The sequence below is a fragment of the Calonectris borealis genome, chromosome 2 (assembly GCF_964195595.1).
Source record: "Calonectris borealis chromosome 2, bCalBor7.hap1.2, whole genome shotgun sequence".
NCBI lineage: Eukaryota > Metazoa > Chordata > Aves > Procellariiformes > Procellariidae > Calonectris > Calonectris borealis.
The window spans coordinates 28,390,973-28,414,698 of NC_134313.1; the positions used below are offsets into that span (position 1 = coordinate 28,390,973).

The 23,726-nt window shown below is 39.4% G+C and overlaps 1 protein-coding gene across 13 annotated transcripts in view; it reads left to right on the forward strand.

The window, feature by feature from the left end:
• The window catches only part of RUNX1T1 (RUNX1 partner transcriptional co-repressor 1), a 115,580-nt gene that overhangs the window by 87,562 nt on the left and 4,292 nt on the right, over positions 1–23,726 (forward strand). For 12 of the 13 annotated variants that reach the window (XM_075141501.1, XM_075141497.1, XM_075141499.1 and 9 more), the window contains 4 exons: positions 109–194; positions 838–1,039; positions 9,254–9,322; positions 14,779–14,969. In XM_075141501.1, coding sequence (XP_074997602.1) covers positions 109–194; positions 838–1,039; positions 9,254–9,322; positions 14,779–14,969 — 548 coding nt within the window. The remainder of the gene's footprint in view (positions 1–108; positions 195–837; positions 1,040–9,253; positions 9,323–14,778; positions 14,970–23,726) is intronic. The other variant, XM_075141495.1, reaches the window with a different exon arrangement.

Below are 23,726 nucleotides of genomic sequence, written 5' to 3' on the forward strand. Positions count from 1 at the left end.
TACTAGACCAGGTAGCGTATGATACATTTGTCTGATAGGCTCTTTTTACGTTTTTTCCCCCCTAGAGGACTCCCAACATTGTAAACATGATTTGCTCCTTTTTGGCAGGGTTGCATGGCACACGTCAAGAAGAAATGATTGATCACAGGCTAACAGACAGAGAATGGGCAGAAGAGTGGAAACACCTTGACCATGTAAGAGCTAAATGTACTCTTACATATAATTGTCTGAAAGGAGCCCTTCTAAGATAGGAATTTAAACTTTTTCTTTTAAAACAAATCTGAATCCCTGGTTTTGAAAACATTGGTGATTAAATCCAGGGCCTTGATGTTCCCCATTAGGTAGCTCATGTCAGACGTTGCTGTTAAGTGCCTATTGCAGTATCCTAATTATTACAGGCTGCCAAAAGGGGAGTAGACTCTTGTCTGTAAACCCTGGGTCTGGGACATATGACTCTTGCCCTTAGTACTGGTTAATTGGATTTGTTCTTTGGATTTATTAGCGCTCATAACATTTGTAGGCATCAGTCCTGAACCAGATCTCCTGGCCTCCATGATGCCATGTGATACTAGTGGTGGGACTACAGTCCGTTCAGTCTTTTAGTCCTCTTCTTCTCCCTTTCCCCCAGAAATCCGTATCTGTACAGTTTAGGGTCTACCAGTTAAACAGGAAGGGATTGTCATTCTTAAAAAAACCCTGTATTTGAAATAACAGGGAGAGGCTCCTTCATTCTTAAAACCCAGGCACTCAGCACATTAATGTTTTCTTTATTTTCCTGTCCATTTATGAATAAATTGTTCTTTTTTCTTTCTCTGCTCCATCCACCACTGTGAATAGCTGTTAAACTGTATAATGGACATGGTGGAAAAAACTAGGCGATCTCTCACTGTACTACGGCGATGTCAAGAAGCAGACCGTGAGGAGCTTAATTACTGGATACGGCGGTACAGTGATGCGGAAGATTTAAAAAAAGGCGGTAACAGCAGCAGTAGTCATTCCAGACAGCAGAGCCCAGTGAATCCAGATCCAGTTACATTAGGTACAGTATCCTCATTAAAAATTGTTTACCGGTCCTCTTTCAGCTCAGCTAAGTGCTAAATGAAGTTCATATTTGTTCTTCTGATTCTTCTTCCGTGATAGCGATGAAATATTCCTCTCTGCTGGCTACTGAATTAACTATAACTCTTATGCCCTAGCAGGCATGTTTACATGTGGAATGGCTTGGGTTTTTGGGTGATGCTTGGTAATTTGCTTTCCATTCAGCAATGTCCGAGAGTGGTGGGGCGGGAGGACAGACTGTCATGTAGGGATGGCAGAGCGGTGAGATGTGCACTGACCCTCCGTCCCTTCCGTCTCCCTCCCTTGCCTGCTTGATTAAGGAAATCTGTAGGTGCTTCTGGATTGTTAGCACTGTGAAACCAAGGGCTTTCATCTTCTCGAATGAAATGACTTAACTTGGAAGTTGTCTTTCTACGGAAATGAAGGGAGATATAAAGATATGGGCACTTCTTGGGTGTACTTGGTTTCCGTATAAGAAAAAAACAACATCTGGGATGCCCACAGCCATGCACACATGATCCTCCTAGGTCTGTGTCCACCGCTGCAGCTCACGCAGGTGTATCTGAGCTCGTTTGGGTACTGCTCGCTCCGTAGTTACACGGAGCCGCTTAGAGCTCCGCCCAAGCTGCAAAGCCCACTTAGAAGGAGCAGACCAAGCAGTTGGACTTTCACCCCCCTGCAGACTTTCACAGTCACACTCGCACGATATCTTATACAACTACTCCAAGACGAGTACTCTGCTGTATAAAAACAAGCTTTTATTTTGTGGACTTTCTGTAATTTATTAATATGTTGGCCTGCTTCTACTCCATCCCCTCACTTTTATGGCAGGTGTGTAAAGAAACGCATCTTGGTGATGCCTTTTTATTGTTCTCTGCTCTTTTGAAGAGAACAGCAAACTATGATTGCTTGTCTAATACTATCTTTAAAAAAATAAGTTGTCCATATTGAATGCCGTCTACTCAAAATCATCATAAACTGTGGTCATTAGCAGAATTGCATGTGTGTGTTATTTTGCAACTATATTTTGTTTAAAGCTGTGTTTTCCTTTTGCCCCTAAGAAAAACTTATTAAATCTAAAACTTATTTAATTGCAAATAGAAAAACAGAAAAACAAATCTAATGCCCTCTCCATCTTCCTCTTGGTAGATCTCTAGAGTTCTTACTGTAATATTTAGTGCCTCTTGATAACAAACAAACATTTTTTGTGTGTGTGTCAAATGATCTGAGCCAATAGCTCTATAAATCAGCTTCAGTCAGTGAAAGGAAGGGTTATGGAAATGCTGTTCCCAACTTCACTAATAAGTCTAGTCCCTAGAGGAGCCCTTCTCAGAAAGAAGCATTCAGGTAATGGCTTGTATGAATAGTGTTAAATGTAATGTAAAGAAAGAGTCATAAATACAGCATCTGAAATGTCGATCACATTTACAGCTTCGGGAAGAACACCTGTGAGGAAACCCCTAGATCAAAAGCAGTGGCACCCTTCTGTAGTAAAGCTATGATGCAAAAAGAGCCAGGCCATGGTGCTTGTAAGTATAGTCAGTAGGTAAAAAAAAAAGAAAGGAAATGGAGTTTTTATAATTTCCCCAAAGAAATTGGAACTCAAGACATTCATCAAAACTTTATAGATAATAGTACAATCCAAGTACAATCCAAAAACTGTAGCAACAACAGACAAAATGAAGATCAAGCTTACAATTAGAATCCTGTATTATTATTTTGTTTCTGTATTTGTAAAGATGAATTCTTGGAAACAGCAAAGTCTCTTTGCTTAAAAAGACGTTATACGGCACAGCCTTCTGCATTGGACACAAATGTACTATGGGTACAACTGAACTGGTTGGAGTGAGTCCATTTCAATTTTAACATGTCCATTTTGGTTATTTGGCTTTAAAAACCAAGTTCCAAAACTCATGGACATGAAACTTGGATCGCTTCAGTGATGTAGCATCCACGTCAATCATAAATATTGATAAGAAGTGCTTTTATGTCTGATATGTAAGGCAGAAAATACTTACTTCGGAGTCTATGGAAGGGTAATCCTTATATTTCCTCAAATCTGGTAGTCATCTAGTTAACAAAATGAAAATTCCTAACATTCAGAAGTAGAATAAAATTGAAGCAGTGTTTGTGAGCCTTGAGACGCTGTTCTGTTTAGGGCTTTTTATTTTAGTTTTGAAGTGAGGAGGAAGGGGTTGAAAACATCTTCCAATATTTTCATTAAAGTGCCACAACACGTAAGTATTGGTTTTTGCTGGAGGGATTCTAAATGTCAGTGATTTCCCTTTGTACTTCTTTTTTTTAATGAGGTAATCCACCCTTTAAATTCATCTTGTCATCTCCACTAACAAGAGGAAAAAAAAAAAAGGGGGGGCCATACGGCTATATTGTCTGTGTCTTTGTTTCTTTTTCCTTATAATTAAAATATCATCACTGAAGTGATAAGTTCTCACTATAAACATTATGCCATGGTCTTCACAGATAGCTCTCGCTGAAAAACTTTGAGCTGAAATTTAGCATAGATAGTTTGAGTCCAAAAGAAATTGAAGAAAATTCTGGTTGTCATTTTGAACCAGCAGACCTTTTCTTCTGCCAAAGATTTTTGTGCTTCTTTTAATTTGACATCCCTGTAAATCATGTTGAGCTTGACACTTCACAGTATCTGATCGATATTGTTCTGTGGATATTTTAAATTAAGAAATCAAATGAAATATTTGATAATTCATTTTAATGCAGTATAATCCAATACACGGATTAGCCAGCTACAACAGGTTACAAGCTCTCGTTATTCTCCAAGAGTGTGTTGAAGGCAAGATGGGTCCATTCTTTTCAGTCTGAATAATACATGTTTATGAAAGTCTAAAAATGACTCAGACTTTATATATATTCACTTGATGAACTGTGATGGTCTATGAAGTGAATAATACATCATCCAACTCCTCCATTTCTGCTGAAGAATTTCAGTACTACATACTGCAGCAGGACTGCAACGTTCATCCTAATAGTGAATAATTACACATATCAGACAATGTGTACTGAAATACACACAGTCGGATAAATTAAAGATGAGGGTTCTTCAACATCGTGGGTTATAAACAAGATCTATAACCTTATTGAGTGCAGCTGTGCCTCTAGATAAGTGGTGTGGGCACACATCAGAAGGTCTGCAGCAATGTTGATATTTTGCGTCTGTTGAATTTATCTGAATGGAAATCTTACAAAACAGAGTTTCAAATCTCCAACTGAAGAGTGCCAATACCTGCAGGATTTGCCCCAGGAAGCCAGGATTCTTAGAAGTGTATGAATTTGTCAGAAACATATAGGTTAGCCATTTCTTAATACATTTTTAAATGTTAACCCTTTCAGAGCTAGTTTCTATTTTATCGAAGGTTGTTTGCCCTCATACTTTCAGTGTTAGCCAGGGCATTCCTGCCAATATATGTCTGTTCATGCTGCGATTATAAAATCTTTCCTTTGCCATTTGCAGATAATCAGCATTGCTGAGATATGCATGATATCCTCAACATGAGCTAACGGGAATGCTGTGAATACCACAGTAACATTTATAACTTGTAATTCTAGAATGTAAAGCCTCTGTAATACTGGCCACTGATGATATTAAGTATTGCTCTTAATCCACTCTCTGCACGGGGGGTTTGGGCTGGGTTGTGGCGTACTGAATTGCGTGCTGTTAGATAGGGCTACAGCTGCAGAAACATTGTGGGTTTGTATTCTCAGTATTCATTTCTGACCTCCTTGGGACTAGGGTCACTTTCATCCATTCCTTATACCACCCTTGTTACTGTCGTGCTTTGCAAAATAACTCATAGGTGGCACAAAAGAGAGAAAATCTATCGCTGCTAGTTATTGGAAGTTTGTTCTTGGTTGAGGATGATTCAATAATACGGTACCTGTGTGGTTTTCCTTTTCTTATTCTTTTTAAATGAGAATACAACTATATTTTTAATGTAATTTCACGTGTGTTCAAGGAGTGTTATAATAGCAACAGAAAAGCATTAGAGGGCAAAGGAGGGTAAAGATGTACATAAAAATACTTGAAACAAGAGTAGCAAGGTAGTCTCATTCAGTATTACACTTCTTCAGATTTGTATCTATATATTCCATTAATTGCAGTGGCACGGTTTTAAGCCTGACTCTTACAAACAAGGCAGTCAATATTTATTCTTCTGAGAAGTTTGTTGTCTGCATCCCACCAATGGTGTTACATTTATTATAGGGTAGAATGAAGCAAAACTGGCATATGAAATATGGAAAGCATATAAATACATATGAAAGCACATATATTTCATATAGTTCAGGGCTGGTTATATGCAGCTTTTATTATGCTTGAGCCCTAACGTTCACCCTGGCATATAGGGTATTGTTGTCACTGCCAGTGTTTTCGTAAATACAATAAATTCTAAAAGGTCCCCAAAAGATCAGCTGTTCATCTCTGTTTCTTATTAATTTTGTTATTATAGGCTTTGATATCATTGTCGAGTGGAAAAAATCTTCATTCATTTATATTTTCAACCCATCTTCTGTTCCTTCTTTCCAAATATGAATTAAGGTTTTTGACAGTTTTGAACACATCTTTTCCTTTTAAGTCTTTCTATTCTGTTTTCTTGGGTTTGGTCCTCATTATCATATGAGAGTTCACCTCCTTTATTTGATCCTAACTTTTCGTCTCACTTTCACTTCCCAGACCCATATTTATTTCTGCTCTTACAACTTCACATCTCTCTCTTTTAGTACTCTCAGCACTTATTCTCTTTATCTTAAAAACCACAAAAAATAAGAGATCTACAGGATATTTCTACTTGCTGAACACCAGAATTTTTGATCAATTAACTTTCGATGATTCTTATGGTTGAATCCATTCTTGAAATAAATAATCAGGGCCCATATGGAACGTGGCACCATATTGTGACTATAGGATTTTTTTTTTGGTCAATTTTTCTTTCTTATTAAAAAAAAATCCAGGATAGACTAAAAATAGTACTTTTTCTATATATTTTAGAAAACAATGTATTATGTTGTTCTGTGCTATTCAGTAGAATGTGAGGTCTGAAAGTGAGGCCAATTTTTCTGTCTTTTCCTCATGTGCCAGTCCAGCAACTTTATTACTGAAAAGTGTATTTCACATTAAAATAGAAAATTCCAAAAACATTTTCAGTTTCAAAATCTGTTTTATTTTTACTTCATATAGACTTTTCACAGGCAAGTATTGATTACTGTCATGTATATGTGCTTTTTATTTTCCTTGTTGGGCTTTTCCATGTGGTTCAATAGCAACCAGGCTGATTATCAACAACAGCTCTCAAACCATGCCTCTCCGTGAATTTCAAGTAAATTCAGTAGCGCACATCCCTTTGTTCTGCATAATAACACTGTTACATATTCGCCATTAACGAACCTGTATTATGTCTGACATGTAAAGCTTTTTCCATTATCCTTTTCTGTATGAGCTGCCTTGTCGCTTCAGGTTATTCCTAGTTTTGTATGATTTAATTCCATTTCCTTCCAGGCAGAATTTACTTTGACTTCTAGGTGCTGCAGTCAGTCAGTTAATATAGTGCATTCTTCCTCATTATGGCTTTTTGCAGTTGGTTTTACATTTAGTGTTTTAGGGGCTTCACTCGATTGTGTTACTTTTGGTTTGAGTTTGCTAGACGTCCAGTTGAGATCTTTTATGTTTTAGTTTTAGTGAGCAAGTTCTGTGATACTCAATCTGAAGCACAACTTACCTTAAAAATAATAGGATTATCAGACTTAAATCCGCTGGTCACATCCTGTAGTTTAGCCCCCAGAAGAAGATTGTTTTCATGGACTCATCACCACTGACTAAACAATAGCCATGTTAATAATATTTTTCTTGCTTGGAAAATATGGTTTTTATTATCTTCATAAGTGCTTCTTGTCTTTATTTGTGTGCCATTCCAAACTATGGGAAAGTCTCTCACAAGCTCTTGATTTAATTCTTCTTGCAGAGGATCTCATTCCTCATGTAAATAATTTGTGGTTGGAATAAGAGCTTGATTGATGTTTATGTTTTGGAAATTTTAACAATTAGCTGGCAATCTGGTCATTTATGTCATTGAATTCCATTTTTGGAAAGTCATGTGTACCAAAAAATCAGCTCCACATCTCTTTATTTTTAATACTAAGTACCACGTCAAGGGCTTAAAGGAAGGTTATGATCCCCTTGGAGTGGATGGTACCTTAAAGAGCAGATGGGAAAACTCAACACAAAACACAAGACGTGAATGCAACAATCCCCTTGTTTTGCCACATTTGGAGTCTGGTTGGGTCTTCTGCAGGTATGGCAGGAAAGCAAATAAAGGCGTTTTAGTTTTTTGCCTTTAGTTTTCCTGAGCTTTCAAGCAATGTTTTCTGCTGCCTCCTCTGTCCCTGACTGAACTGGCACTGTTCCCATAAGTCTAAAAGCCTCCAAGGGATGAGGGAAGTGTACACAATGATACTTGTCATCTCCAGAATCATATGAGCCAAGTGATACTGAGAATTTTCCCATTTTCAGTACCGGCTCTGAAGTCCTCTGTCATGTCGATTAAACCAATGTAAATAGTTAGCTGTTTTGCAGAATCTTGCACACACACCCCCCATCATTCTATGCTCGAGAGGTGTGAAATTCTGCCTACAAAAATCCATTTTATTTTCATCCCATACTTCAGTGGCAAACAGAAGAGCTGGGGAAATCCACTCAGCTGCCTGTCAGATGGAAAGATTCAGTCCACCCCATCCGTGTCTGCAGATCCATGTGCTAGAAACTGCATCTGTGGAACAGCGCGCAGGGATCGGGATTCCCTACTCTCTGTGTAGCTGAAATGGCCACTGTCATTTCCACCTTTGTTAGCTGTCTGCAATATTAAATGTCATCTTTTAAATGTATTTAAGTTTCTGTAGCCTACTGTACTGCATGCATAGGTATGGTGGTGTAAAAAATGATCTGCAAAACCTAATGATTCAACCTTTTTCTTAAAAATACTACTTTTTGACCAAGTTATTGAATAATAACTTTAAGATACAAAAATGAATATATTTAGTAAAAGTTAGTTTTCAAAGAACAGCATGTGTACTTTCGTTATGTTTCAAACTCAGCCATCAAACAGGATGTTTAATTTCTAGCACCATCTCTGAAAAGATGCAAACCTTCTCTCTAATGTAAGAAATCAAGTTACTTTATTTTGACGATTGAATTCTATCACACAGGCAATAGTAATCATGGCGACGAACTTTATGGTTTGTTTTTTTCAATTTCTCCTGTATTACTTTGAAAAATAGTTAATCGGTTTTTAAATTGTATTTGAAGAGTAGCTTTTCATCTGCTGAGAATCTGTATGCTGGATTTCAGGCCAAAGTGAATTTTCTTTCTGTATGGTCTGATCTTGCGTCTTTGAAGTCCGTGTGGAAAGGATCTTGCTGATTTCAGAGCTCTTAGGCTCAGGCCCAGAGGTTAAACCCTTTAAAAAGAGAGGAGCGGGGGGGAAAGGGCTGTCAAAATGTGATGGAAATATATGGGTGAATTATGAGCTTCAGCTCCAGTGAGGTTGTTTGGCAGCATATGTATTTAGGGGCTTAACCTAAAGTTAAAGGTTCTGTTTTTCAAACTCGTGCAGCTACAGTTGCCAACATGGGCTCAGATATAGGAAAGCGTAGCTCTGGACATGTAGAAACACCCCTTTCTTTTTCTGTGGACAGCTTATTTGATCACTGGAATGACTTCTTGGCTTTTATCTTCACTCGTCAGTGGCCATTCTGTTTTCACAGAGCAGAAGTGCCAAGCGCGGACTGTTGCCCTCTTTCTTCTTCCTTTTCATAAACATAATGACAAAGGATGGAGCACGTCACTCCCTCAGTTGGTCTTGCAAAGCCAGCGTTAAAAGTGTGGAAACTGTCATATAGAGTTGACTTGAAACGCTGTAAAATAAAAATAAAGTGAACTAGTCTCAGCTTGGCTTAAGATGAGACATTCGAGTCCTAAACATTGATCTGGTCTATGTGACATTCGTGAGCTACGGCCACGGCACCCGTTTTATTTCGCGTAAGAAAAAAATTCCCGTGATTGTTTTTGTCTGAGTAAAAGGAAAAGGTATTTCTCTAAGCCTTGTTCTCGACAAGCAAGCATTGCTTACGACGCTCTTTCTTTTTCCCTCCGCACCCCCTCCTCCTGCAGAATCGCATCGGGAATTCCTTCACAGGCCTGCGTCTGGATACGTGCCAGAGGAGATCTGGAAGAAAGCTGGTAAGAACTGTTTAAAAACACCAGCTTAGTCTTCTGGCAGCTGTGTGCAGTTGTTAATGCACTGATGTGAGGAATGAGAAAAAAAAGGGGGGGGTTTACTAGTAACAGGAAGAAATTGTGTTTAATAATCTTAAACTGGAACTGATCAGGACATGAAATAATCTTTATAATAGAAGCATCTGCTGCTATAGTTAGGGGGATATCAGTACTTCCATTAAGGACCCCTATTTTCTGGGGTTATAATGGTTTCAGGCTGAAACTTGATATGCTAAAGTTTCAGTCTGTTAGCAATTTAAAAAAAAAAGTTTGTGTGGGATTTTTTTTTTAAGTTTCAAGGTTCTTACCTATTTAAGGTCAGAATTCCCCATAGAGGGAAAAAACCTAAGTATACCTGTTAAAGAAAAACCTCCAGCTATGCAATGTAACCATTCTTAATTTTAAAAAGATTTTGTGCCTGTCAGCCCCCAGTGAAGTCTGTGCTCATAAATTTGCCAAGTTTTCAATGAAGTAAGCAAGATCGCATCTCTGCAGCTGCTCTGGGTGGTTGCACCGGCTCAGTGTCTTCCCTGGGCTTGAAAAGCACCACGGGCAGATGTTGTGGTTGTACAGAGTTTTCTTCGACACTTTAAAACTCTGCCTGAGCACAGGAGTTTCCAGGCAAGGATCCTGTTGCGGTGCTGGAAGCTAAACTTTTGCTCTTTTGACATTGATATCGGAGTTTCCTTGTTTTCAGAGGGGCCGGGAGGTAGCTCTTGAACTCCAGTGACGTAGCTGAGCTTCTATATATACACTCATACACATACCCCCCTTTTGAACACCTGTATAACCATGAAGTCTACTGCAGCTGTCTGAACAGGAGTTAATGATTAAATGGCAAATATGCAGCAGTTTTGACGCTTTCTGCTCAAATCTCCTGTAACTGCTTGCTGCTCCTTGGTGTATTTTAAGCTAGATATGGAACATATGTGTAAAATGTTTTGCTGGCATATTTTTGCATCAGACAAGAAGTTGTGTTGTTTATGTGATGTGGGTTTATCATGTAAAGTCTACATTTGTCAATGTGTAAATTAATATTTTTGGAATTGCTGTGGTTTATGTGAAAAATAACAAAATAATCTACAACTTTTTCTTTTGTCCAGGGAAAGTGCAGCCTTTGTAACTCAATGCTCTTGTGTACCCAAAAGTTTGGGTTGGTTTTTTTACCATATTTATGTTAACATCTTAAATGAAAAATAAGAAAAAAATATGCAGTCCCAGGAAATCTCAGTAAGAGGAGCATTATTCAGTTGAATTTCAGGAACTTTATTCTTCTTGCAGAATCTAGGTTTTGGTGTTGTTTGGCATATCAGGTCATTTATGACTCCTAGATGCAGTACAACAAAAGAAAAAAACGTTTCTTCATAAGCTAGCAAATAAGCTAGCTTCAAGTTAATTGAAGCTTTTGGCCTGAGTTATAAAATTGGATGTGCATTCACATTGCATATATCCACAAATGGTAGTGTAAAGGAGCTGTGACATATCGTCCTGTGAACATATATGTCATCAGTTCCTTTGAAACAAAGTTTTTCCACTGGTCCCATTTCTAGTTATTATTTTCATGCTGATGTGGGTTTAAATCAGATTCCCTGCATTAACTGAGCGTGCCTGTGAATTGGAGAAAAAAAAAAAAGTCTGACTCCTTACAGGATGTACACCTGTATCTGTTACTAAGAGTAGTAAAGCATCAGAAAGCATACTGCTTTTCATAAATCACAGGCCTTCATTTTCAGGAGGGTGCACTGAAGTTGGAGGTCTCCACAAGTTCATAATCCGTTCATGGCAGTAAGGGTGCAATTCAGCCCTGTAAGAATAGGTCTCTAGTGCCATTTGAGATGCTCTGAAGGTTCCTGGCTGGGCTGCAGCTGCCAGTCAAGAAGGCTGCAAATCTCTCACAAGTCATTTCTGCTGGGCTCAGTGTGGATATCTTGGTATCTCGAATGTTAGTAAAGACCAATGTGTAGACATCTGAATCAAGTATAAAAGCCTGATTGGGATGCTGAATCCATTGAACTGAAAGAATTTGGCATAAAAACGGTTAATAAGCAACGTCAAAATCCTGTGAAAAAGGGATTCACTTTAAACTTTTGGAGATTGATAGACTCCAGCGCAATTCTTTAAATATACCAAGTTAAGCACGTGCTTTTGTTGGAGCAAGCACATAGTGAGCAGCACATTGTGAATTAAAGCCATGTGAACCCAATTCAGTTTCATACATCAGTGGAAACTCATCAGTGTCCTGATTCATCTCATTGAATTATAGGTATGTAGATGTGTAGATTATAGGTATGAAGGGTCCAAGCCAAATTCTTGGTGCCCCTCAGTAGTCAAGAGAGAGGCAGGCATGTGAAGAGGATCAGTCAGATCGTAGGTTGGATGACTTGCTCTCTGGAAATACCTATTTCTCTTTATTAAATACTGAGGGGATCCCAGGCCCACTGTGGGCTGCTGCCTTAGCTTCTTTCTGTGTGATGAGGAAACCATCTTCCAGCCATCTCCTATCACACAGCAAGGCCTCCTGTTCGTGCCAGTTCTGGACTGGAGTTACCAGTTACTCCAGTTACTTACTGGAGTTAAGCTCTGGAGTTACCAAACAGGTGTGGAATGACCATACTTTGTCATACAAGACCCTGCACTTTCCCCAGGGGAATCCTGAGAGTGAGATGATGCAAAATGTCATGGTGGCACAGGACTGCACCCCTGCCCACCACCTTTCCTTTCTCATCATGTGGACTGAGTGTGCCCACGATGTGAGGGAGGTGGCCGGGAGCTGGCTGGTGAATCATCATGTTGGGTTATATACAGGAGTGAACGATGAGTTGAGAACCTCTCCTGAGTCAGCTCCAAGGACCTCTGATCACGCCGAGTAACGCCTATTCCACACAGGCTGTTGGCTCCCTGGAGCTTCTCTCATGAGTCTCTGAGAGACATATTTTAACTATTTGTTTTCACACTTAGTATAGCACAACACAAATTCTGTTGTCAAAGTTAATGGAAATACTAAAGTCCCATCCATAGTTTATGCCAATTAAAAAGTATTAGTCAGGCATATGGCCTCGTAAGCACTTTTAGCATCTTCACACCCTCCGAAGCTTTGCAAAAACACTTACGCAATATAGAAATTGGAATATAAAGTTCAATTTCTGTATTTGGACTGAAAAGAAGTAGATTATGTAGGATGAAAAACTATAAAATTAGAAGTCTCTGTAAAATGTTTGAATATTGTGCTTCTGTTTAATATAATAGTTTAAACTGGCATTTCTAACCACTGCAAACACCTCAATGTAAGACTGAATTCATATGATGTAATGAAAGTGCATCATGCCGTACAAAGATAATTTCTATTCGTAGCAAATATCAGCAAGACTACAGATTTTCTCAAAGAAATCCACTTGTTCATAGACACAAAAGGTCTGTATTTAAGTTGCCTCATTTTTATGAAAATGGTAATAAAATTGCATCTGTATGTTTGCCTGTGTATATTTCTTTTCTCACGATCAGTGAATGTTTGCAGTTGGTAATAAATATTCAAGCACCTTGCAAATGTCCTACCAATTCCCTTTGCTGATCTGTGTGTGCCTGTGGGACTAGAATAGGAATGCATAATTTAAATATAAATTGCCTGATTTGCATATACAATTAGTCTAGCTGCAGCTTTGATCGTAAGCAAAAATTATTGTCCTGTATTGCCACTTAGATAGAATTTTAATTCACCTTGAATATTCAAAGTAAATTAAGCCTTGGTTGTATGGTTGAAGGGTATGATTTTTTCCTCTCCTGAGGCTTTTCCCTAAACAACATTTATGGTAGGGTAATATAAGGGCATATTTTCAGCCTCATAAAAATAAGGGCATAAGTTTTATCTCTGAATTCCCCTCCCTCGAAAACTTCAGTAGAAACATTTCTCGCAGACATGCACACACGTAACACACACACACACGTAGAATAATAGAACTCTTTTTTCATTTTAATTAATTCAATTTTAGTCAGTACATGGCTTAAAGTTAAGTTTTTACTGTAATTTGCTTAATAACTGAAAATGGAGACTGCATGTAGTCCTTATTTTTTTTAAATAACAAGTGCAGAGAGAGTTGTTGACATAGTATCTGTATGTAAGCGTTAGATCTATGTGCATGTGCATGCACACAAATACATGGGCTAAAACTCAAACCTGTAACACGGTTGTAACGCTTAGATTTTAATCTACAGTAAAACATTTTTATTAGAAATCTATGTTTTTAATTAAACAGAACATTTAATTAAGGTGGTTTTTAAGTGGATGAAACAATTAAGTGCAAACACTTGAATGAAACATGTCATAATTAGTTTTAATAGAGTGTTAATTGGTACTAGGTTTGCCAAGTTAATAATTACTGCTTATTAAATTTTCAATTAATCATTGTCATTTTGCTTTGAATAAAGATGAAAATTAGATAAACTAATTCAGGGGGAGGATGGTTTCCTTGTTAATTAGAGCAGTTAATTAAAAAAAAAATTACTTGTTTTAGTTGTCAATTAAAAGGCTGTTCATTAGTAAAATCTTTGCACTCTTCCTGCATCACAACCCAAATAACTAATTTGTGACAATCCATGTTTTCCGGAATAAAAGATATGACGCTAGAATATACCAAAGAAACGGCTCACACTGACTTAGTTATTTTGCAAGAAGCGTGAAGGTTTGAATTTAGTGAAGCGGTGTGCCCCTGCTCAGTGTTAATTGTGCGCTGAAGCCTTGCTGGCTGCGCTGTGCTCGAGAGCTCGGCGGAGCCAGGAAGTCGAGTCTTCACAGTGTAAGCAGGGGCTTGAAGGAGAGATCAAGAGGTCAAGTGAATGTTCATAAACAAATTTTAATTTTGGCTCGTAAAATTATATGCCCAGGAAAAGATATTAGACCAGTGATTTAAAATTTTTAAAGAAACTCTTGGGTTTTTTTTAACCTCATGTATTTATTCATTAACATATGGGGAAAAACATTGTTAATGACTATAAATCTTGTCGTAATTTCCAGAGCTTAAGGATACATTTTTAAAAAAATCTGTAATATTATGTCTTAAATAATAATTTTTGCCAAAGATATTCATAAATCTGGTGTGCTGCAAGCCCAATTTTCCAAGTAACATGTTGAAAAAGATTACAAAAATAACGCAGCAGAGATCTGAAATGTCTGTACTTACAGAAGTACTGACTGCGAATCAAAATAGCAAGAATCGTCACAAGTGTTAGTGGGAGCTTTCGGTGATGGGGAACTAAAGAAGCACCTGGGTGGTCCTGAAGAGTCTTGAGGAACCAGGTTCCTCTGTGTCCTTCTCAAAATGAAGACTCTCAATATGATAGAGTCTCCGCTGCATTTCATGCATCAGTCCTACGTAGCCTTGTGCCCAACCTCCTATGCTGATGAGGTTTTCTTCCCTCCCTTGTAGAGGAAGCCGTCAATGAAGTAAAGCGTCAGGCGATGGCCGAGTTGCAGAAGGCAGTGTCGGAGGCAGAGCGGAAAGCTCACGACATGATCACTTCAGAGAGAGCTAAGATGGAGCGCACTGTTGCCGAAGCCAAGCGCCAGGCTGCAGAGGATGCACTAGCTGTTATCAATCAGCAGGAGGATTCAAGCGAGGTAAGGTCTTTGCTGGGCAGGCGTCACCTGTGGCTGCAAGCCAGAGGTGTATCTGGGCTGGCTTTAGTCTAGCTGGCACAGGCTCTTTGTGTGACATCGGAGTTCGGTGCCCACTATTAACTGTTTGCGGAGTTGCTTTGGACGCATATTTCAGGCGCATGCTGAGCTCCAAATTTTCTTGGCTACGTTGTAATCTGAGCCCGAAATAGCTAGTGAACTTGAGCTGTGTTCTCACCTTTTCACTGCTGTTCAGGATTACATATAATGCACACATTTCTGTTCTAATTTAGCTTTTCAGTAGCTTTATTTTAAAGCTCTTCAGACTACCATATTGAATAGGTAACAGGATTGTTTGGTAGAAAATATTTCACACTGAAATCTAATTTAAACAAAGAAACAGTTATTTAAGAGATTGTAGAGCAAGGTGGCTAAAAGCTTGTCTGGGAAAAATATTGGATGTAGAAGCGATTAGCAAAAGATGATGGTTCCTGCAGGACAGAATGTGAATGTAGATTTGCAAGTGTTTCCTTATTTTGCGTGTATTACTTTGGGTGCAGGGAATATTTGAGAGTTGAGGAGTGGGCAAACAGCATTTGGAAGGAGGAAAGAGCAACAAAGAGTAAAACAAGAGTGAGTATGTTAAGCCTTGATTTACTTTCAGACCTGAGAGTGGAAGCCATGAATTGCTGCGGTACGGGACATCCAGCAGCATGACTAGCTGGAAGCTGGGAGTGAAGGAACAGCGGGTGTTTGACCAGTGCTGCAGCAGCCTTGACAGCAATTAAATTTTATGTCTGTTACAGAAAAACAACGTCCAAAGTTAAAACTGCCCTTAAAAACAGACATAACAAAGAAATTATGTCAGTTAAAAGTTGTTTGTATATAATCTTCATCTCTCAAGGCCGCTGAAATGAAAAGAGTAGATAGCGTACCTGTTATGCGTGACGTGCATTTGTGTACGCTGGTGTCAAAGCACTTTTCATGGGCTGGATGGGCAGTGTTGTAGAAGAGTCATTTAAGTTGAAAGATGCAGATGAGCTAGCTGCAGCATGCTGAGAAAACTGGAAAAAATCACAAGCAGATAAGTCAGTGGCATGCTGCAGTATGCATCCATAATTTGAGGGAGTGTAAGATTTTAATTCATACCAGGCTTCTCTGGAGATGAAAGACCATTGTGGGATCACTGAATGCCCAGAGTTTCTCCTTAATGTGTAGCAGATGAATAACAAGGAGACAAAAGGAATTGATTTTCGGCATCTGAAAGTTTCTCAGGAAGAAAGGGACTAGGGGAAGTGTATGTACCCTTTAAGTACTAACTGTTCCATTGTAGATTAAATGAGACATAAATTCAATTTATTGGCATTTTGTATCTGAGATACTCAAGGACATTTTTCCTGTACTATGTTCATAGAAAGGGCATTTGTCTGACTTAGCATCATTAAAGAGCTGTCATTTTGTGTGTATATATATACAAGAGACTTTTATTGTTAAAACCAAAATTCCTCCTTTGGAGGAAACTGCAAATTAAATCTGTTTAGTGAACTGATATAGTGTAGGCAGGACAGAGGAAGTACTTATGTGCCAATACATACAGCCCGTTCTTCCACAAGCAAATGTGCATCCAAAGGAACGCGTAGAGAGTTTGTGTGCTGTAATTCACTCCTCAGCAGTCATAGCTCTGGAAAAGGCTCTATAACAACAGACATCTTTACTTCTTCTCCACCAGATTGCTTATGAGGTTGTTCACTTCTTGGAAACAAGACTTTAAAAAAAGGCAAATAATTCTTTTAATTACATTCTAATGAATTGTGGCTCATAGGGTTAGAGATGGTCTCAGAGCTGTGCATTCTCAGGGAGGATACAAGCCTCCTGGACCTAGAAATGAAGTCTAGTGTCCTGGTCCTGCAGCTTTCACCCCTGTGGTCATGAGTGGCACATCAGGGTGGCTGTTTTGAGGTGAAAAATGCAGGTTTTAGTAAGCCTGCGGAGAGAACACAAGTTTGCTCAGTTTGTGTTTACAGGTGCTTGGTTAATTCTGAAGGGAGATGACAGTGATACTTATTTGAGAGTTAGATGTGTCTATTAAGTTTGTATAATTATTTCTTCTTCGGCTTCTAATTATGCCAAACTCCAAACATTGAGGGCAATGCTGCTCAGGATTACCTGTTAACTCAGGCTGTCCTTTTTTTTTTGATAACTCCTGTAAAAATGGACCAGCCTTTTCCTTCATCTTTGAGGACAGGAGATCAGTTTTCCAGTGTTCGAAAATGGTTTCTTTGGAGATGAGACCTTATGTTTATTGGGGTTGAGGAATAAAACCTCACGTTTGCTTTGGTGTTCATTATTTCTTGATATATCTGTGAATGTCCTTCCTCATTTGTCTCGGTTGTAAGTCTCCATAAACTTCTCTCTGTTTACAACTGTCAGCAGTATGCTTCCAGCAACGCAGATTCCTGCGTACTAAAGGCACTGGAGTAATATTTCCAGGGCTAGAATATTTCCAGTTCCAAATATGAGCATGCTGAAGTAGCAGCTTCTGCAGTCTTACAGATTTAGAGGAAGGCTGGGCATCACTACTGATTTCTTATCCTTGGCAGGATGTTATGCAAGGCCTGCAAGAGAGCTCAGTATAGGCTGCTATATAATCTCCATGCAGTTCCTGACAGAGAATATTTCTCCCACGGGTGTCATTTGTTCCTTTGGCTGTGGAAACTATGAATGGAGATGGGAATTTGGCATCAGATTTCTAATATATCAGATACGATTTTCGTCTGATACGACCACTCCCTGTCTATTGGCAAGGTTTCTCCCTTACAGCTCCTCATTTGTTATGTAGTGAAATGCAACCTGGGCCTAGCTGAGGCTTCTTGAAGCTGCTCTGATGTGAGGACTCTGTGGCGTGATTTTTACTGCGGTCTTCTCCAGAGCTCAAAGTGATAACTAGTACTAAGACTCAAGATTTTTGTAATTATTATAATTTTAAGATAATATGTAGTCTTCTAATCCAAGACCTTTCAGAAGTCTTACAAAGAGAAGTAGATTGTGGGGTTTTTTTTGTTGTTGTTGTTCTTGGGTTTTTTGTGGGTTTTTTCCTGGTTTTGTTTTGCTTTGTTTTTAACCCAGAAAAAGTAGCTTCCCTGACTGCAAGACTGTCTGCAAGAAAACAGTGAAGCTGGACATTTTGAACTGACCGGAGCAAAATAAAGGGGGCTTAGGACAGTGAGAGGACTAATAGAGGAGGTGTGATATTTGGAAGCACCCTGATTTTTAAGAAGTGGTCTGCAATATGCTGAGAATCACCACGTTACATAGTATAGTTTTAATTTCTGACCTGACCTGGTCACTTGTTGAACTATTGTTCTTTGCTTATGTTTGAATTGTTCAGTATGATTTAATTCGCCGTGCCACTGCTTCAGTGTCTGTACATTTACTTTCTAAAGATTTCCATAATTTCTTGGCATAAGCCCTTGCGACTGACCAGGACATGTTCATTATTTTCCGTTATTATAATGAGAGAATGGTTGAAGACCAGCAAACGGAGCACACTGCTGTTGGAAAGCAAAAGGACAGGAGAAGGCCTACCTGTCAGCATGGCTGTTCCTGAACCACAAATTATTTCTTTACCAGTTCCTTACAGTTGCTTGACAAAAGATGACCCATTCATCAGTAGTTGACTTGGCTAAGTACAGAAACATGTGTGAGCAGCCTACTCTTTAATGACTGCTCTGCTTGCTTTGGCTGCAATGTACTGTTGTGCAAATCAATTTTAATAGTAAGGGTGAACAGCTTAGCAAAGAGACTGGCTGCCCAGATTGTAGGGGAAAAAAAAATCATCAAAACATCTGTCTTTCTGCTCTGGTATAAAATGCCACTGAAAAATCTGACACTCAGTGTTCTTCCTCACTTTTGAGTAGGGTGGGGGCTGGGGACGGGGAAGGAACACAAATGTTTCGGTTCTCTCTACTTAAAGCAGATGCTGACATCTGCTCAGATAAAACAAGTATGTAACTGGTCCAACACTGCTTTTAAGAGATGTGTAATGTTAGGGCTTGTTTATATTGCAGCAGTTCATGTTGTATGTGAATGTCACACTTACCTGACATTTTGAAGACAGCTGGGTTCAATCTCTGCTGACCAATCCATTGAGACCAGGACTGTGCCAGCAAACCTGACTCTTGAGCATCAGATGCTGTGATTCAGGCAAGCCTGTTTTTTAGGCTGGTATTAAATTTAATACATATGTCAGCTAACGTTTAATTTTTTTGGCTGGGCATCTCTTAGAAAGTAGCACATCATCCCCTGCAGTGGTGGGTGGTACAGAGGCGCCATAACCATGTGTTCTGCGCAGGATCCGTCCAGATGTGATGTGAACATTGGCACTGCCCCAGACTCCTAAGCTAAGCCTAGCTAGCCAGCGTGCACATCTCTTCCGTATGCTTCTCCGCACTTCTGTTTTCAGGATTTAGCTTCTCTCATGCTGACTTGTATGAACATAGATGTACTTCACACAATGAACAGTGGCTTGGGCAAGCCTGGGGCGTTCAGTGATAGGTGTAACTTTACTAGAAGCATCTAAAGGTTTGAATATCTTTGTATGGAGCGCTGCGTTTTGACACAGCATGGGAATTTCCGAAGTACCAATGTGTTTCCCTTTCTAACGGGTCTTGAATAGAATTTTCATAAACAACTTTGCTGTTTTTTTGCACTGGTGTTCAGTGGCTCATACAGTCCTCGTTTACGCCACTGTGGTTTCAGTGATTTCTAGATGTTCTTTTTCTTGTGGTTAGCAGTGATAGAGTTTTGAATGCCATGGGAATTGCAGAACCGGGAAAAAACTGCGTTCTTCGTACCCAGCCATGCTTCCTTTCCTGATAAGCTGGAGAAATCCAGAATTTGTCAAAGATGACAGAGCAGTGTTTGACACTGTATTACGGCATTTCAGAGTTCATCATCTCTTTGACATGTCACAGTCCATTTGGTTTTTTTTTATTCTTTAAGCCAGCTCTACACTGAGTCTCAGCTGGAGGTGTCAGAGGAAAGCAAATACTCAATTGTGGTTACATATTTCAAAGATGAAAGCAACGAGATGGGCAAAATTATTGACAAGTATGTGTCCTGGTACTGGAGACCACAGAAATGGAGACCATTTGTTTTTAAGGTTTTTCATGATGGCGAACAGAAGTTTCTGAGTTCTGTTGTTTGAAGATGGAAGCTTAAGTGCATGAGAATCAAGTGCCTGACCTAAGATAAGGCTCTGACCTAAGACTGATGTTCCTTGTCAGTTGAAAGAGGAGGATGAAATAAGATCGGTGGCATAGATTTGGAGCGAGATTCCCATCTGGTGTAATTTAGCCCAATTTCATTGAATTAATCCATTTTCAAGGTAGTGAAGTTAAATCGAATTATGTGGTCTGAGAATCTGGCCTTTTGTATAACCTCACTATTTCACAGGAAAATCAATGCAGAGTTAAACTGTAATCCCGTCCTCCTCGTAGTTTTAGCTACATCTGGAACTCTATAAAGCACGAGCTGGAAGTGCAGTGTAGTAGGTCACTACCTAAAGACAGAGAAGATAAACCAGGAGAGGCTTTAAGAGATCTGCTACTCCCTTTCTCACCTCTAGCTGTATCATTCCTGTGAGATACCTGATTTTTCTGTGCATTAGTGATGGAGATTCTCCACTGCCTCTAGGCAATTTTTGCCTGCCCTTAAAAAGACTACTTATAACATCTCTTTCCAGTTTTTCTTGCAGATGTTTGATCCCATTACTTCTGTTCATCCATGTAGACATGGATGCAGTAGCTTCCAAGGTGTTTGGCTGCTACCATCCCCTCTCAGGCTACCGTCTCTCCTTAGGTTTAACAGTCTCAGTTCGTTCAGTCTCTTCTCATAGCTTGTGTTTGTCTGACCTCAGATTATTCTGGCTGCCTTTCTCTGGGTTCTTTCCAAATCTTATTTGTCTTACTTCATTTGCTGTATTTGAAGTTGCATCATCCCAACCTGGACAGCACTCCAGGCCAAGCCTTGCCAGTGCTAGGAGGTGGAGAGCCTTAACTCAGGTGTAAAGCATAGTCCTGCTCATGTGCCCTCGTATGATGATTGCCACCTTGTCACCAACATGACATTTTGGTCCCCTGTTATCCAAGGTGCTGCCTACACAGTTCAACCAGGGTGCTCTGTTTTGCTGGTAACCGCTAGAGCTTCCCAGGAGGGAAGATACCTTGACCATGTGCAATCTGATAGTGAGCTCAAGCTCTGTCTGTGGTATCTGAATCAACTGGAAATACGTGAGCAGGAGTGCACATTAGCTGGCATCTCGAGCCTGGCTTTTCTTCAGCAGAATGTGGGCTCTGGAGCTACCAGCCAGCAATGTGAACAGAAATCATCTGTTGCCAAAGCTTGCAGTGCCCAAGCCTGATCTTTGCTGCTGTTTTTCACTACTCACATGTGGGAAGGAGCAATGAATGGCCACAGTGGTGAGGACTACATAGGACAGGGAGTTCTGCACGTCAAATCCAGCTACTATCAGAGTGCAAGCTCCCCATAGCATGTGTGCTTGTTTACGCTAATTTGCACTGTAGTAATTTTTAAATGCAATAAGTTGTTGCATAAATGTGAGCTGTAAAATTTATTTTGAAATTCTTGTATTTTATGTGCTTTTATTCCCACAATTACACTAAAGCTGTAATGACCTGTTAAATTAGAAATAGTATGTCCAATGGACAAAATCACATACCAGACAATGTAGGACACATTAAGCAATCATGTAAGGAGCCAGCTTCGAGCTTTGTCACTTCATTAAAATCTTGCACTTATGTGTCAGTTTTCATATTCTGTACAGGCTGATAGTTAATTGATGACTATTTTAATAAGAAGGTTGAACCAATACTGTTAAAATTAAATGACTGTTTTCTGACATCAGTATAGATCTTGTGGTAAGATACTGAAATATCGTCCGGTGGCTCTGGTCACGTCTGGGAGACAGTTCTGTCTGTGCAGATAGGCCTTCCCCAAAAGGGGAAGCAAAATGAAGATTCCCCAGACGTTGGTCTATATTAACTAAATAGATAATTGCAGAGAAAAAGTTTGACGTCCTCGTAATAATTCCAGCATAATTAAAGCACGCACTTCAATGTTGCAATCGGATCTGCACAAGGGAAGGATTCCTGCACCTGGGCAGGTGCTAGTTGACTTCAGCATTATTCCATGTGGGGAAAAGTGTCTTTTCAGATAAGTCTGCATGAGGAGGTTTTGTACATGTGTATTTGTTTTCAGATGAGGGGATAAAGGGAAATATGGACCAAACCCAGGGCTGGCAATTTAGTTGGAAATGAATATCTAGGAGGTCAGCAGGCATGGCAGTAGGTGGAAATTCTGTGCAAGCACAGTTGGAGCAGAATGACACCATGTTTACCGATCACAGTGCAAGCATCAAGCTGGCAAAATGACACTTTCACAAATACAATGTGACTGTTGAGAAATATTAGTATAGCAAAAAAAGGAGAATCCAGGTATGTCACAATTTGTTGTCTTTCTGGTCAGTAGGATGAGGCATTGTATCTCTTTGAAATGCTAATACAAACTTGCCAGGTCATTTTGGTGTATGTGTAAATATGTCTGTGCATGCACGTGTTCATGTACAGTGTTCTAAATTACTTATAGTTATTTTTCATTGTGGAGATAAAAGGTCTTTTAAAGAAAAGGTGTTCAAGAATAGTGCAGCTATCCATTTTCAAAGGTGGTTTTACCTCTCCAGCACTGGACAGAGTTTGAGCAAAACGAACCTGAAACAATGAATACTGAATCAAAACCAGGTGATGCCAGACAAGGAGTCTGAATTCCCGACATTTAACTACCAGAAACATCTGTTTCTGTGTGTTGGTAATTCCACCTTTTTTTAAAAGTGTTTTTAAAGATGGGAACAATTTTATGAATTAAAAAAAAAAAGTCCCCAACACATGTATCTGTAATTACCTGGTTTAGTCTGTGTGTTTAATCAGTATGAATTGAGAATGCCATGTACGTTTGATTTCAATCTCAAAGACCAATTGAGCACTGGACAGTTACTCTTCCCCATCTGCCAGTATGTGCCTATGCCAAAAAGCAAACAAAACCAGCCAACCAACCAAAAAAAAAAAACCAAAACAGCCAACACCCAGGAAAAAGGGGGAAGATGGAGCTAACACACGGATGTTTTCTAAAGAAGCCACTTGACTCCAATTAAATGTCTAATTTCCTTAAAATATTGTTTTGGATTTAGATCTTTGTTTGATTCTGAAATTGGGAATTTTTTTTTTTATGTAGTTGAGGAATATCACTTAAAGATTGGCCGTGTTCCAGCATCCAGCTGGCATAGCTGTAGAGTGTGTGAAAGTGAATAGCATACATATTCTGCGGTGGCTTCCCCATCCTGCCAAAGATTTAGGCTCCAGCTTAACTATTCACTGCCAGAAGTGCCACTGAGTCAAATGGCATTACTCAGACGATTAAAATTGAGGTTTTCCCGGGGTAACAACTCTTATCTATGTGTTAGGTCTTTTTCTCCCTCTCTTTTCTTGCATTAGTCCCTCTCCACTTTTAGAGAAGCACTTTTTTTGTGTGTATGTTTCATTATTTGTTTTGATAATCTGACAGAGGAGCTAGCTGAAGTTTTACTGAAACTTTGTGTTAGTCAGCGTGCTCCTGGTGACTGGACATGGGGGAGTACTCGGAGTTTGCATCGCTGGTACAAGCAGATAGCCGCTTTTGTTCTGGCCC